Genomic DNA, 16,022 nt, shown 5'->3' on the forward strand with positions numbered 1-16,022 from the left:
TCTCTCTAATTTTTTTCATCTCTGTGCAGAATGAGTTTTGTTCTGGGTGGCAGCATCAAGCCAGTGTGTGCGCACATGCATTCAGAGAGGGACCTTCCTGATGCAAACTGAATGGGATCTAAAATTAACTGAGCAGACATAAAAAAAACTTGTGAGCGTGCACAGACATGCATGCTTTAGAGGGAACACTGCCTGAATTCCATGCTGACCCCTTGCTATTGTGTGTATGTGACATGCCCACCACCAACTCTTTCTAGAACAAGACACTTTAAAAATGATGTATTGCATTCCCTTTTCCTATATATTCAAAATCTAACCATGATGCTATGACTTTTAGACTGTAAGTTAACCTATTAGTTTAAATTGTTGTAACATCTTAGTTGACACCGTGCTTTTTGATGGTTGTATTTGAATATCCAGACTTGAAGTCTCCTTGGGTATCCCAGTGATGAGTTGGGAAATAAATTGGTTACACTAAAGGGAAATGAAACTAAGTAAGATAAAGGAGCCTACAGAGCAGTGGCATTTGGTTGTGGTAAACGTTGGCTGCATTTCTCATTCCATGGCAGATAATGTGGCAGTTCGTGGAAAGATAGATTTTGTATTTCATTTATTCTAAAATTGAGAAGTCTTATTCTCACTACAGGTCAGGCAGGACTTGATCCAGCTGGAGTAGCTGATGACATGATAGATGCCATAGTGGACTTTGCAACTAAAACATCTGCCCCAGTGGTAAAAAATATTAAAATAGTCATCTTCCAGTCACATCTTCAAGCTGTGTTTTTTGCAAGTATGCAGAAAAAAGAAGCTTCAGCTAACAAGCCTGATAAGCAGCCACCCAAATCAGTTCTTTCTAGGATAACAGGTAAGATGGCTTCTGTCTATGGGCAATTGCTTGGCTACAGGTGCATTAGTTAAAAAATTAACCTATTCTTTAAATGTTTGCAGAATTCTTTTCCTTCACGAAACCTGCAGAGACATTAAAACCTAGGTTACTTTTGGAGAGGGCTATAGAGCCAACCATTTTTCAGATTTGCGGTGACAGCCAGAAAAATGTGCACGCCACAGAATCTTGGATTAAGCATCTGATTTTGAAGGACCAGGGTGAAAATGTTGTCTCGGATGAATGGATTTCAAACTTTGGAGACCACGAATATGAGAAACTGAGAGAACTCCAGCAGAAGCTGCATGTTGTCATAAAGCTAGAAAGGGAAGCCTCCACCCCCACTCTCCGAGTTTTTGGCATAATGAGGGACGTCCTGTGTGTCAGCAACGAGATTCAAAAGATGATCCAATTTGTCCGAGAAGCCCAAGAAGAGCAGTCAAAAGCAGATCTCTTCAGCAATATAGTAGAGTGGCGGTATGAAGATAATGGCCAATACAAACCCTTTGACAGCCTGTCAAATATGCACATAGAATCTGCATCACAGCAGCGGAAGCGGTGTTCTGTAACCATTGAGAACAGACGCTATGAAGTGAACCCACTTAGCATGGATGCAAAGGATGGCCAGGGAAGGAGCATTACTCTTCGGCGTGTATCAAAAGTAGAAGGTAAGTTATGAAAGTTTGCATGCTTCATCCGACTCTGTCTATTGCATGCCCTCTGTCTCTCTCTCAACTTGTCTGTGTCCAAAATTTGCATTGCCTTGTCAGCACACCAGTTAAAAAATCACACTGTTTCTGCTGCTGGCTGTGAACATTAGCCCATCAGTGCACTTTTTGGTTCCCTTTGCCTTGTTTTTCTATTTGCAGCAGCAGTAAATATAGCGCTTTTAATTTGCCTACTCTCCTCCTCCTTTCTGTTGTATTTGCCAGCTCTTCCAGTTCTATGGAAGGCAGAGAGAGAAGCCCAGCTCCTCATACACTGCACAACACCAGGTGCTACTTACATAAAACATGTCCCGCTGTGCAACTGTTATAACCCTTGTACGTAGTCCGGAAACCTCAGTTGGTCCAGAATGCGGCAGCCAGGCTGGTCTCTGGATCACCTAGGAGAGACCATATTACTCCTGTATTGAAGGAGTTACACTGGCTGCCAATATGTTTCCCGGCAAAATACAAGGTGTTAGTTATAACCTATAAAGCCCTAAATAGCTTGGAACCTGGGTATTTAAGAGAACGTCTTCTTCGTTATGAACCCCACCACCCATTAAGATAATCAGGAGAGGTCCGTCTGCATTTGCCACCAGCTCGTCTGGTGGCTACTCAGGGACGGGCCTTCTCCGTTGCTGCCCCGAAGCTTTGGAATGCGCTCCCTGGTGAAATAAGAGCCTCCCCATCTCTGACAGCTTTTTAAAAGTCTCTAAAGAGACATCTGGTCACCCAGGCTTTTAACTGATGCTGTTTTGATTGTTTTTAATGTTGTTTTAGAGCATTGTTTTAAACATTTTTAAATTGTTGTGTTTTTAAATTTGTTTTTGTTTTAAACTAATGTTTTGATGTTGTTTTTATTTGTTGTAAACTGCCCAGAGATGTAAGTTTTGGGCGGTATAAAATTTTGGGGCGGTATAAAAAAAATGTAAGTAAATAAATAAAATATCTTCTCTTGATATCCCTGCATGTACAGTGGCCTTGTGCCAATGGCCCTATAGTAATCCTGTGTGCTTTCCAGGAAATAGGCCCTTCTATGAGGTACAATATTTTGACATGGCTTTAACCCATTGAGTCATACCAATTATTTCTTGAAACAGGTTAGGTTTTACTGAAAATATAAACTTTGGTAGGTTCAGTGTAAGAAACACAGTTAGCTTAAGGATTGTGCTAGTATAAAAATGAGCCTGGAGGCGACAATGGGGTGGATGAGGGAGAACAAACCGAGACTGAATCCAAGCAAGATCGAGATACTCATTGTGGGAGGTTAGAACTTAGGAATTAGCTTCGATCTGTCTGTTCTGGATGGGGTTACACTCCCTCAGAAGGAGCTGATACATAGACTGGGAGTACTTCTGGACCTAGACTTCTCCCTGGTTTCTCAGGTTGAGGCATTGGCCAGGAGAGTTTTCTATTGCTTCAGCTGATACACCAGCTATGTTCATTTCTGAAGATAGCCTTTAAACAGTGGTGCATATACTGGTTAAATCCAGACTTGACTACTGCAATGAGCTCTACGTTGGACTACCTTTGTACATAGTCAGGAAACTGCAGTTGGTAGAGAATGCAGCAGCCAGGTTGGTCTTGAGTTACTCAAAGAGATCATATTACACCCATCTTAAAAAGAACTACACTGGCTGATAAATGTCCAGGCGAAATGCAAAGTGCTGGTCATTACCTATACCAGCCCTGAGTGGCTTGCGTCCAAGGTATTTAAGAGAACACCACCTTCTTCATGAACCTATTAAGATAATCTGTGGAGGTCCAGTGACGGTTGCCACTGGCTCAGTTGGTGGTGCCTCAAAACTGGGCCTTTTCTAGGGCCTTCCCTTCTTTGGATGTTTTTAATATGGACCTGAAGACATACCTGTTTAGTCAGCTTTTAGTCTATAGTTTTAAAGTTTTAGAGTTTTTATTTGTGTGTTAAACTGTTTTAAGTGTGTGTGTGTGTGTGTGTGAGAGAGAGAGAGAGAGAGAGAGAGAGAGAGAGAGAGAGAGAGAGAGAGAGAAAGAACGAACTGCCCAGGGACAAGCGTACGGGGCAGTAGAAAATATGTTAAATAAAAAAATGTTAGCCTAGCTTAAATAGCCCAATACCCTACATCTTTCAGCAAAGTTTCAGACAGATTCATTTACATTTCTAGCTCAGTTTCACAAAGGGGTTTGAAGTGGGCAACAGTAATTCTCTTAAAAAGATACCCATTCAGTTTAAAATGGCAACAAACAGAAATGCTATTCAAATGCAGGTCTATCCCCTGCTTTTAAAATTCAGCATGAAAAAAACCTGTCCTCCAAATGGGACCTGTCAGTTATAACATCTGTGATATGTGTCATGTTTATATTGCACAGGTCACATGGCACTCCCTGAAGAGTGGGACGACATGCAGAACATGCGTGTCAAAGTAGTGGAAGTGAAGCCAGTATCAAAGGACTATCAAGATGTTCAGAAGATGTTTTCACAGACTTGTCAGAATTTCACTATTGAAAAGGTAAACATTTTTTCATTCTGCTTCCTAGACTGGCTAGGCATGGGATTGATAGGTTTGTGTGTGGTGGTTTTTCTTAAAGTAGGTTTCAGTTTTGTTGGTTTTTTTAAATAGAAGACAAGACCTTGTAAATGTGAACCTGTGATAGTAGGACCCAAAATCTGGCTGATGTCTTCTAGGGGTGTGCATGAATCAAAATCTGTTATTCAATTTGAGATTGAATTTTAGTTCCCTCAAACTGATTTATCAGAAGCAGCCAGCTTGATTGGCTGCCTCAATGAATCACCCCTGATTCAACCCAAATTGATTTGGGTGTTTACATGCCATTTGGGCTATGGGGTGGAGACTACCTTGGTCAGCCTGATGGATGATCTCCAATTGGCAATTGACAGAGGAAGTGTGACTCTGTTGGTCCTCTTGGATCTCTCGGCAGCTTTCAATACTATCAACCATAGTATCTTTCTGGAACGTCTGAGGGTGTTGGGAGTGGGAGGCACTGTTTTACAGTGGTTCCGCTCCTACCTCTCGGACAGATTCCAGATGGTGTCGATTGGAGATTGTTGCTCTTCAAAATCAGAGCTTAAGTATGATGTCCCTCAAGGCTCCATACTCTCTCCATTGCTTTTTAACATCTACATGAACCCTCTGGGAGAGATCATCAGGGGATTTGGAGCTGGGTGTTACTAGTATGCTGATGACACCCAGATCTACTTCTCCATGTCAACTTCTTCAGGAGTTGGCATATCCTCCCTAAATGCCTGCCTGGAGGCAGTAATGGGCTGGATGAGGCAGAAAAAACTGAAGCTGAATCTAGATAAGACAGAGGTACTTATTGTGTGGAGTCAGAACTCCAGATTTTGATCTCACTGTTATAGATGGGGTCACACTTCCCCAAAAGGAACAGGTTTGCAGTCTGGGAGTACTTCTGGATCAGTGTCTCTCCTTGGTTTCTCAGGTTGAGGCGGTGGCCAGGGGTGCTTTCTATCAGCTTTGGCTGATAAGCCAGCTGCACCCGTTTCTTGAGATCAGTGACCTCAAAACAGTGGTATATTTGTTGGTAGCCTCCAGACTTAACTTCTGTAATGCGCTCTATGTGGGGCTGCCTTTGTACGTAGTCCGCAAACTTCAGTTGGTTCAGAATGCAGCAGCCAGGTTGGTCTCTGGGTCATCTCGGAGAGACCACATTACTCCTCTGTTGATGGAGCTACACTGGCTGCCAATAGGTTCCCGGACAAAACACAAAGTGCTGATTAACAAAATACAAAGCCCTAAACGGCTTAGGCCCTGGGTATTTAAGAGAGCGTCTTCTTCGCTATGAGCCCCACCGCCCATTGAGGTCATCTGAGGAGGTCCGTCTCCAGTTGCCGCCAACTTGGCTGCTACACCGAAATTGTGGAATGCGCTCCCTGCTGGGATACGAGCCTCCCCATCTCTGTCAATTTTTTAAAAACACCTGAAAACACATCTCTTCAACCAAGCTTTCTCAGCTTTTTAAAACTTGTTTTTAAATTGTTCTGATTATTTAATTGCTGTTTTACGATGTTTTTAATTGTTATTCATTGTTTTATGCTTTATAATTTTTGTTTTAATTATTAATTGATTTTAATGGTGTTTTAATGTAAACTGCCCTGAGCCTTTTGGAAGGGCGGTATAAAAGTTTTAATAATAAAATAAATAATAAATAAAAATTTTGAGGCCTGTTTTGCTGGAAAAAATGGGCCTCCAAAATGGCTCTTGTTCTGGGGAGATCTGGTCTCCCAATTGGGATTGGTAGGTAGACCACTCAGAAGATTGGTCTACTCACCGACTCCAATTGGGAGACCAGCTCTCCCTGGAAAATGCCATTTTTGAGTCCTGATTTTCGAGCAAAAGGGGGTGGGGGCTCAAAATGGTGTGTGAATCACCAGAACTGATCGTGGTTGCATTTGGTGATTCTCCTCGACCACGAACCAGGCCCTCTATTTTGAGGGAAATTTGATTCAGCATCGAATCTGTGAATCACCCTCTATTTGATCCGAATAGATTCAAGGTCAAGGTGCACTTGGTCAGCTCTTTTTTGCTAATTGCTGGTCGGCCACTGCCATGTTGGACATACCCAGATCATATCCATTATCACTATATGCCAGAATTGTGGATAAAGGGTAGAAATGGTTTGGTACTCTGGAAGAGGTACAATTCTTGATCACATATTAGTAGCCAAATCCTTAGATGTATTGGCTGTTTGGAACAGAACTAGTCATTTCATGACTTCATTCTCCTCTTGTCTGTATCAAGTCTCTACACAGTCTTTCTGGATTGGAATGACCGAGCAGCAAGAATATTGAGGCTCTGTGGCAGGCCTGCACAACAGAAGTCCGGGGAGCCAGTTCTGACCTGCAGAATCTTTTTCAACTCTCCCCCACCCCCACCCCCGGTAGCAATATCTTGCAACAACAGCAGGAGCTGTGAAGAGCTCTTGCTGGTGATGTGCTCTTGCTACTGCCCTCAGCGGTGGCTTAATGCATTTGGCCACTTGAGATCATATGAGATGCATGTGGCCGCACAGACCAATGAGTGAGTAAGCCAGTTGCTGCTGCCCAAACAGGAGCAGTGGATGAAGTGAAACAGTGGTGGTGGTGGAAGCAGCAGCAGGAGAGCATAGGCAGAGGGTCACTCCTCCTATCTGTTCCCTCTTCTCTAAGAGGGCTGGGGGCATTCTCTCTGAAATTGCCCTACAACTGCATGTTTATCTGGAAAATACATCCCACAGTGCGCCCAATAAGGTTTACTCCCAAGTAAACCCTAGTATTGCAGCCTGAAAACAACAGTGATTTAGGGGAGAGGATAAAACTTGGCATTTGTTTGGTGCTGACATGTACTTCGGATGCTCCATTTACTGAGCTGAGGCAGGGCCTATTTTCTGGCCACTTCCTCTAGTTAAAATTGTGGTTCCCTTACTGGGACAAAACAGTCAATAAGTAGTAGCAATCAATTGCTTTAATTAGTGTATTAAATTTTAAAGTAATTAATATGCTGAAAATTGAACTTGGCCCCCACACACCATGTCATGGTTGGTCCTGGCCCATGAGGGCATTTGAGGTGTACACTTCTGTTCTATGGGAACTTTGGGTTGACTGATCAGTATGTATCTCTGAGGTTCTGGTGATCTTAGTTTCTGTTGTTACCATTGCTAGTTGAGTTGCAGGAAAAGAGATGATTCTCTTTATTTAGCAGTGGAAGAGTAACTGGCCCTATCCACCCCCAGCACAGTACCTCCAGTTACTGTTGCTGTGTTTATCTTGTTTCTTTTAGATTGTGAGCCCTTTGGGGACAGAGATCATTTTATTTATTTATTATTTCTCTGTGTAAACTGCCCTGAGCCATTTTTGGAAGGGCGGTATAGAAATCAAATTAATAATAAAGAATAATAATAATAAATGTCTGCTGCGTCAACAACTAAATGACTTTGCATTGAAGACCCTTGTCTGTCTTCAGTGGTGTATTTCTGGATTGGTACCAAGGCTGCTTAAAGAATCCTTTTGCGTGTGTCAGGAATACCAGCTCAGTAAGTCAGGAGCAAATCTGTTGCTTTCAGCTATTCATGACTTCCCACACCCAAATAAAATACTGATTATTGTCAATATTCTGTCTTTCATTTGTAGATCGAGAGGATCCAAAATCCATACTATTGGCAGGCATACCAAGTAAAAAAGCAGGAAATGGATGCCAAAAATGGCCATGCAAATAATGAAAAGCTCCTGTTTCATGGAACAGCTAGTACAACATTAACCCGCATAAATAACTCTGGTTTTAATCGAAGTTATGCTGGAACACATGGTAAGATTCAAAGCTGTTGGGTGATATGACCTGCATACATGGCTGGCACGTTAAGGTTTGCCAAACATATTACAGGTTGAGTATCCCTTATCTGGACATCCAAAATCCGGAATGCTCCAAAATCCGGACACCACGCCGTAACAAAAAACAAAACGCCTCAGCTCACTCACTCACAGATTCCCAATTTTGCTGCTTTTAAACATGCAGTCAAAACTTACTTATGCCGCATCTTGATTGGGGCCAGAAGTGCTCTGCCCTCCTCCACCAGAGAGGGTACCAGGGCCCTGAACTCTCCTGCAATAAATCCCCTCAACCACGTGGCCCCGTCCTCCGAGATCCACCGTGCCCTGCCCATTCGGGGTATTACTCACCACTACCGGAGTGGGAGTTTCTCCCAGGTTCACCCTCCAGATGGGTCTCCGTTGCTGGCAGGGTGGTAGTTGTTTGGGGAGGCTCTGTCTCCTCCCTCCCTACAAGTGTGGCAGCCTTCAGGCTCGTGGGTGGCAAGATGGCGCCCATCACCATGTCAGCCAGCTTTTCGCCCTGCTGGCTCAAGAGGCATGAAGATGGAATCCTGTGGGGCTGCCGCTGCTGACAGACAGTCTGCAGGAGAAGCTGCTCGCTCAGATGCGCCACTGGCGGCTTGGTAACTCCAGCAGCTCCCAGCAGCGTGCTGCTGCTCCGAGCTGTGCACCATGTGTTTTGGTGCCTTCTTCGCTTTCTTTTTATGCTTGCTGGCACCGCACTCACCCCAGTTGCAAGGGCATCAGTACGCGTCCTATTGCGGCCGTGTGGCTGCCTGCCTTGCTCCCCTTCCAATAGAGAGCCCAGAAGAGCCTCTGCGGTGTGAGTGCGCTCCACGTTAGGCAAGGGGAGAGGAGGAAGAGACAGCTGGAGGCCAAGCATGGGAAGACCAGAGGAGTAAGTAAGGTGAAAAACAAACGGCTAGAGCCAAGGGGTAAGAAGAGGGGAAAAGATCTGGAGTGAGGGTCTGTGAGGGAAAAATTTTGAGCAGACAAAATACAGTAACCTTTCGTGTTTAGACTTCGATCCCATGCCCAAGATATCTCATTATGCAAACATTTCAAAGTCCGGAAAAGTCCAAAATCCGGAACAGTTCTATTCCCAAGCAGTCTGGATAAGGGATACTCAACCTGTACCCTGTTTTACATGTTATCTTTTTAAAGCATTGAATGTGGATTCAGAGGAAAGGGGAAGATGCACATGAACTTCTAGCCTGTATCCTACACCACTGCCGAAAGTCCCTCAGTGGTGGCTTTTCAGGCTCCAGATAGTAGGATTGGACAGAGACATTGCCCATTCAACCATGAAACTAGCTGGGTGACTCTGGGCCAGTCACTTCTCTCTCAGCCTAACCTACTTCACAGGGTTGTTGTGAAAGATAAACTAAAGTATGTAGTACACCGCTCTGGGCTCCTTGGAGGAAGAGCGGGATATAAATGTAAAAATAATAATAATAATAATGGAAAAGTAAGCCACTGCATGGTGAATATTTGCACAATATAAGTGGAAAATCAGACATCACCAAGACCTGGCAATGGCTTAAGAATGGCAACTTGAAGAAAGAAACAGAGGGTTTAATACTGGCTGCACAAGAACAGGCACTAAGAACAAATGCAATAAGAGCAAAAATTGAAAAATCCACAACAAACAGCAAGTGCCGCCTTTGTAAAGAAGCAGATGAAACAGTGGACCACCTAAGCAGTTGTTGTAAAAAGATCACACAGACTGACTACAAACAAAGGCATGATGAGGTAGCAGGGATGATACACTGGAACATCTGCAAAAAATACAAGCTACCTGTAGCCAAAAATTGGTGGGACCATAAAATTGAAAAAGTTGAAGAAAATGAAGATGTAAAAATATTATGGGACTTCCGACTACAAACAGACAAACATCTGCCACACAATACACCAGATATAACTGTAGTCGAGAAGAAAGAAAAACAAGTCAAAATAATCGACATAGCAATACCAGGGGATAGCAGAATAGGAGAAAAAGAAATAGAAAAAATCACCAAATACAAAGATCTACAAATTGAAATTGAAAGGCTGTGGCAGAAAAAGACCGAAATAATCCCAGTGGTCATTGGCACCCTGAGTGCAGTTCCAAAAGACCTTGAAGAGCACCTCAACACCATAGGGGCCACAGAAATCACCATCAGCCAATTACAAAAAGCAACTTTACTGGAACAGCCTATATTCTGCGACGATATCTATAACAGCCATCCCAGGTCCTTGGGAAGGACTCGATGTCTGGATAAAACAAACCGGTCAATAACACCTGTCTGACTTTGTAAACAACAACAACAGTTTCAGATGTCTCATGGTAGCACTGCTGTAGATAACCAGCCAAAGTTTTCTGTCACAGGGCTGCTCAGCTTTGGCCCTCCTGCAGATAGGAACCTCCCATATACTGAGTCAGACCATTGGTCCATCTAGCTTAGTATTGTCTACACAGACTGGCAGGTGCTTCTCCAAGGTTACAGGCAGCAATCTCTCTCAGCTCTATCTTGGAGATGCTTCCAGGGAGGGAACTTGGAACCAGAGCAGCTCCATCTCCTAAAGGGAATAGCTTACAGTGCAAACACTTCTAGTCTCCCTTTTACTATGCAACCAGGGTGGATCCTGCTTAGCTTAAGGGGACAAGTCATGCTTGTGACCACAAGACCAGCTTTCCTGGTCACTGTGGCTGGGGATTATGGAAGTTGTAGTCCAAAAATCAGCTGGGGGCCAAAGTTGAACAGACCTGGTCTAGAAGGTGCCTTTAGTAGCTGAAATTGTCCTGAAAGCATTAAAAAAAACCCCATTTGGACTATCTTTAAGGTTCTGATCTCGTTACATCTTCTGTAAAAGTCAGCACCAAGCCAGAAACAAATCATCTCCTTCCTCCCAAGTTTTCTCTGGCACTCTGAGAACCTGGGGTTGAGAATGGATGGTTTCTGAATGTTCATGCTGGGGTTCTACAGAAGACAGAAATGTCTTGCTGCAAAAAGGCTGAGAATATACCCCCTTTCCCTAAGTTGTTTGCATATGCCACAAATCCTGGGGGAAGAGACCAGTGGCAAGCACAAATAGTAGCTGCTGTTAAGCTGTCAAAATGTTGTGAACCCTTGTCTCTGGCTATGTAAATGCAAGTGTCTACTAATGATTAGGAAATGAATAAAAGATGGCTACATGATAGTGGATCCAGTATGGTACAAGTATATCCTAAGGCTGACTTCCAGCGTCTCAAGGCAAATCCTTTGTTTGTAAAGATGCAATACTGCTGACTGTTCAATGGTAATGGAAATTTTCCCAGGTAAGTTCTAGTGACTTAATGTGATTGTGCTTGAACGTGACACACAGTAGTACTGGGACCTTTTATAGAGTGAAAGTGTAAAGACACGTGGTAATTGTTGGCTGTTTGTTTTGTGTTTCTATAGCTGCAGCATATGGAAATGGAACCTACTTCGCTGTTAATGCCAACTATTCTGCCCACAACACCTACTCAAAGCCTGATGCAAATGGGAAAAAGTACATGTACCTTGCCAGAGTACTTGTTGGAGAATACTGCGTTGGATCATCGGGTTTAGTGGTGCCAAACCCCAAAAGTGCAAATGATCCCACTAATCTGTATGACAGTGTGACTGATAATATGACAAATCCCTCCATGTTTGTCATTTTCAATGATATCCAGGCTTACCCAGAGTACCTGATCACTTTTAAGTAATGGACTTTTCTTGACTCAAGTAATAAACCTGCCACTATTCTGCCATAGTATTGTTTTGTGCATCTGCATTCATTCATACATTGAGAACTGGTTGAAGTACAGGAAGAAGGTTACGTGTAAACTCACAGCACTCAAAATGGAGGGAAGTAAATAGAGGGGTCATTTTCTGTTTAAAAGCTTTCCAAAATGCTTTACAAGCGTCAGGCCAATTAAAGAAAAACAAACAGCAAAACAACATGTTGCTCTTGGAAAATAAAAAGGTCTTGATGCTTAAAGGACATGTATGGTTGTCTGCACAAACCTGACTGGGGAAGGGTGCTCCTTTGCCACTCACCTAAACCTCTAATAGCAGGAGTGCCTGGGGGAGAGTTCTTAAAGCAGATCTTAGACTGTGCTGATTCACAGGGGCGAAGGCACACCCTCAGTGGGGAGGTTCTGAAATCTTCAGGAGCAAGTATATGTACAACACATTGCAGTAATCTAATAAAAGGGTGGGTAGGAACATAGAAAACTGCCATATACTGCGTCAGAACATTGGTCTATCTTGCTCAGTGTTGTCTTCACAGACTGGCAGCAGCTTCTCCAAGGTTGCAGGCAGGAATCTCTCTCAGCCCTATCTTGGAGAAGCCAGAGAGGGAACTTGAAACCTTCTGCTCTTCCCAGAGCAGCTTCATCCCCTGAGGGGAATATCTTGCACTGCTCACAGTTCTAGTCTCCCATTCATATGCAGCCAGGGCAGACCCTGCTTAGCTATGGGGACAAGTCATGCTTGCTACCACAAGACCAGCTCTCCTCTCCTGCAGAGGAGGTAACTCTTGCAGAGGCAACTAAATGTGTAGAGTGGTGCAAAATGTTCAAGCCTCAAATGACTGTTTCCTGGAGAGATCTTGGGGAGCATGGTGCATAGCCCAATGAAAAGACTGACTGTGGAAAATGCAACTTCTGTTGAAGGGATTCTTAGGTATGTGAAAATTAAACTGACTAATATAAAAATTCTTGTCTCTAAATTTATAGTTAAGCTGCACTTGGAATACTTGTAGAGAAGGTTCCAAGTTCCCTCCCTGGCATCTCCAAGATGGGACTGAGAGAGACTCCTGCCTGCAACCTTGGAGAAGCTGCTACCAGCCTATGTCGACAATACTGAGCTAGATGGACCAATGGTCTGACTCTGTATAAGGTTGCTTTCTATATTCTGGTTATCCCATATATTTTCTTTCAAGGAAAGGTGCAGAAAAGGAGAACCTAAATGCTCATGGAGTGAAGCATTTCCCCAAAGCAGACTTGGAGTCTTTTAGTTTGTGCAGGGTGGGAGGGGGAGACTTAAGGAGAGAGATTTGTATGAACTAGTCACAAATGGGGAGAAAGGTGGGGTTACGGTTCTCATTACACTAATAGGGGGGTGTCATCTAATTTACATGAATAGGGAGTCACACATTACACTAATGGGAGGGGATCAGCCACAGATGGGCAGTGGTTTCAGGAGAGACAAGACAATACTTTTCTATACAATTTCACTAATGGAATTCACTGCTACCATGAACACTTGCTCTTGCCATGGGTTCTCAAAAGCTCTGATGGGAGCCACTCTTGTTTTTGTTTTTAAACAGGAGCATGACTATTTCTTAGGGGCCCCATGTTCAAGATGTGTGCTCAGCTCCTCTTTTTTTTTTTTTAATTTAGGTGCCAAGTTTTTGAGGGGGACTGTTTCAAGTCTCTGCTATTGCAGCCTGCCAGCTGCTTCATAGTCCCTACTAACTTCTCATCGGCCCTGCCATTTGCCAATTTGCTGCCACCACTGCCTCAAAACACCCGCCTTGCTGGCTCTTTTGCCATCACTGCACAGTCCCCATTAAACACCCAAATCAGCTGCCTGCCTTTGCTCTTCTGCCAGCCAACGCAATATGTCATCACCTGGTGCAGTGGTGTCATATGTTGGAGAGGCAAAGGCAGGTGGCCAACGCTGGCATTCAGCAGGGGCTGTGGAGTGATGGCTGAGCAAGCCAGGTGACAGAGGTGAACAGCAGGGGCCCCAGCGCCCCATGGTGGCCCGTGTTCTCTGAACATGACTGCTCAACAGACATTCCGGCTTTGCTCTTAGAGATGCTATTTCAGGGTGCTAAAGAAGGCATGTAGACTTAGAGTCCTGTGCTTGTAGCAGGAATTCACACTGGCAGATTGCCAAGAAAATCTCCTCTAATTGGAGCCACTTAATGTAAATTGTTACCCAACATGCAAGCATTTGGGGCCTGTTGAAAAAAATGCGTGGTTATTTTTTAAAGTCTTCTACTATTCCCACTTTGCACATGCATAGAAGATAATTTCCCAATTTATAGGGAGAAATCCTGTCAGCTGGGATCAGATGATTTATGTAAAGGTTTTCTCCTGTCATAGCTAAGAGGATGCAGCCTTCTAACTTTTTCAGTACCCTTCAGCCTGAGACAGAATTTTAGACTTCCTTCCCAGTGAAGAAGTACAATTCAAAGAAAGCTGTTGGTGTCTCACTAGGCCATAAACTGGGATTTAAACTTCCTTATTCTTCCCCGGAGGCCATAGAATAGCCATGCCACTTAGATTCTGAAGTCTTTTTGTAATCTTAGGCCACTTGAAGGAACAAAATGCAAGAAATGCATTTTGCTGGGTTTTTTTTTTTTAATCTGCCTGTAAACTCTTTTCCTTTTTGTAATAAACTAATCTTTTAACCTTCCTTGCTATTAAACCATGCTGAGTGTTTATATGTATTGATAGCCATATCTGTGTGCCACTCTGTTTGTTTGCTACATAAAAGTTCTTGGTCTTTGAAATCTTCGTTTTGGCTCCAAGAGATTCCCCGTCAAGTGGCGGAATGTTCCACACCTACTTTGGGGATTCAGGAGGTTCCAGAACTACCTTAAAAGATGTGCTGGTGACAGCAAAAGGGTTTGTCACAAAGTTTTAGATTATACCTGCTAAGGTTTGGAGCCTGGGTGTGGATTAGGCAATCAGGTGCTGGTACAAGCACCTAATGTGTTGGTTTTTCCCATTTATAGCCTGCTTTTATTCCAAGAAGCTCAGAGGACTGCATGGTTATGTTTATCCTTGCAACAACCTCATGAAGGAGGTTAGGCTGAGAGATAAGGGGCTGACACAGAGTCACCTGTGCGTTTCATGGCTTGAATGGGGATCTGAACTTGGGTCTCTCCAGCCCTAGTCCAGCCCTCTAACCACTACATCATGGTGAAATAATCACAGTGCTGATAGCCACTAACCTAAATAGCTCTGAAGGAGGATAGGTCTATTAGCAGCTGTTATGTATTGTAGCTAAATGGAATGTCTGTGTACATCCCTAGGGGGAGGACCTCTGCAGCTATTATTTGCAATTCTATCTTGCCTTGTTTCCTTGCAACAAACAGATGAGGAACATAGGAAGCTGCCTTATACTGAGACGATCTAGCTCAGTATTGTCTAACTGGTAGCAGCCCTCTGAGATTTCAGGCAGGAGTCAGCCTTACCTTACTGAGCAGGTGTAATCTAAAACTAGGGATTGAATTTGGGGAAAATCAATGCTCTACTACTGAGCTACAGTACGTCCCCATCCCCACAAGGACAATATTGATGCTGATTCCTGGTTCCAGTTCAATATCCAACATACGACAGAATTTCTTCATCAGCAGCTTGAATAAAGAATTAAGTTTTCATTCCATTGCACCCCTATAGTGCAGAAGGAAAAAAGATCGGTATATAAATGTAATAAATAAATAGATAGATAGATAGATAGATAGATAGATAGAAGGTTTGGGCCACTAGGAACATAGGAAGCTGCCATATACCGAGTCAGACCATTGGTCCATCTCACTCAGTATTATCAGGCTGGCAGCAGCTTCTCCAAGGTTGCAGGCAGGAGTCTCTCTCAGCCCTATCTTAGAGAAGTGAGGGAGGGAACTTGGAAGCTAGATGCTCTTCCCAGAGCAGCTTCATCCCTAAGGGAAATATATTGCAGAGCTCATATATGTAGTCTCCCATTCATATGCAACCTGGGCAGACCCTGCTTAGCAAATGAGACAGGTCATGCTTGCCTCTTTAAGATGCACAGGCATTCACTTTGGTACAAAGCATTGTTTTTTGTGCAAAATGCTTTGATGTGATATCCCCAGGTAATATTTATGAATAAGGAACTAGGAATTCAACTTTACAAAATAAGCTTTAGAACACTTTAGATCATACACTTCCACAAGCAGGATAATTTATTTTATTTATTTTTATTTATTATTAATAAAATTTATACCGCCCTTCCAAAAGGCTCAGGGCAGTTTACATTAAAACACCATTAAAATAAATTAACAATTAAAACAGAAATTATAAAACTGCATAAAATATTAACAATTAAAACATCCTAAAACACCAATTTCATAGCCAAAACAA

At 43.3% G+C, this 16,022-nt stretch overlaps 1 protein-coding gene across 5 annotated transcripts in view; it reads left to right on the plus strand.

Annotated features, from left to right (window-relative positions):
- The window catches only part of LOC128323642 (protein mono-ADP-ribosyltransferase PARP14-like), a 62,553-nt gene extending 48,226 nt beyond the window's left edge, over positions 1–14,327 (plus strand). For all 5 annotated transcript variants that reach the window (XM_053247157.1, XM_053247147.1, XM_053247140.1 and 2 more), the window contains 5 exons: positions 647–865; positions 949–1,551; positions 3,940–4,079; positions 7,718–7,892; positions 11,338–14,327. In XM_053247157.1, the coding sequence (XP_053103132.1) occupies positions 647–865; positions 949–1,551; positions 3,940–4,079; positions 7,718–7,892; positions 11,338–11,624 (1,424 nt within the window). In that variant the 3' untranslated portion in view covers positions 11,625–14,327. The remainder of the gene's footprint in view (positions 1–646; positions 866–948; positions 1,552–3,939; positions 4,080–7,717; positions 7,893–11,337) is intronic.
- Positions 14,328–16,022: the final 1,695 nt, after the last annotated feature.

Source organism: Hemicordylus capensis, chromosome 1 (genome assembly GCF_027244095.1).
Source record: "Hemicordylus capensis ecotype Gifberg chromosome 1, rHemCap1.1.pri, whole genome shotgun sequence".
Lineage (NCBI taxonomy): Eukaryota > Metazoa > Chordata > Lepidosauria > Squamata > Cordylidae > Hemicordylus > Hemicordylus capensis.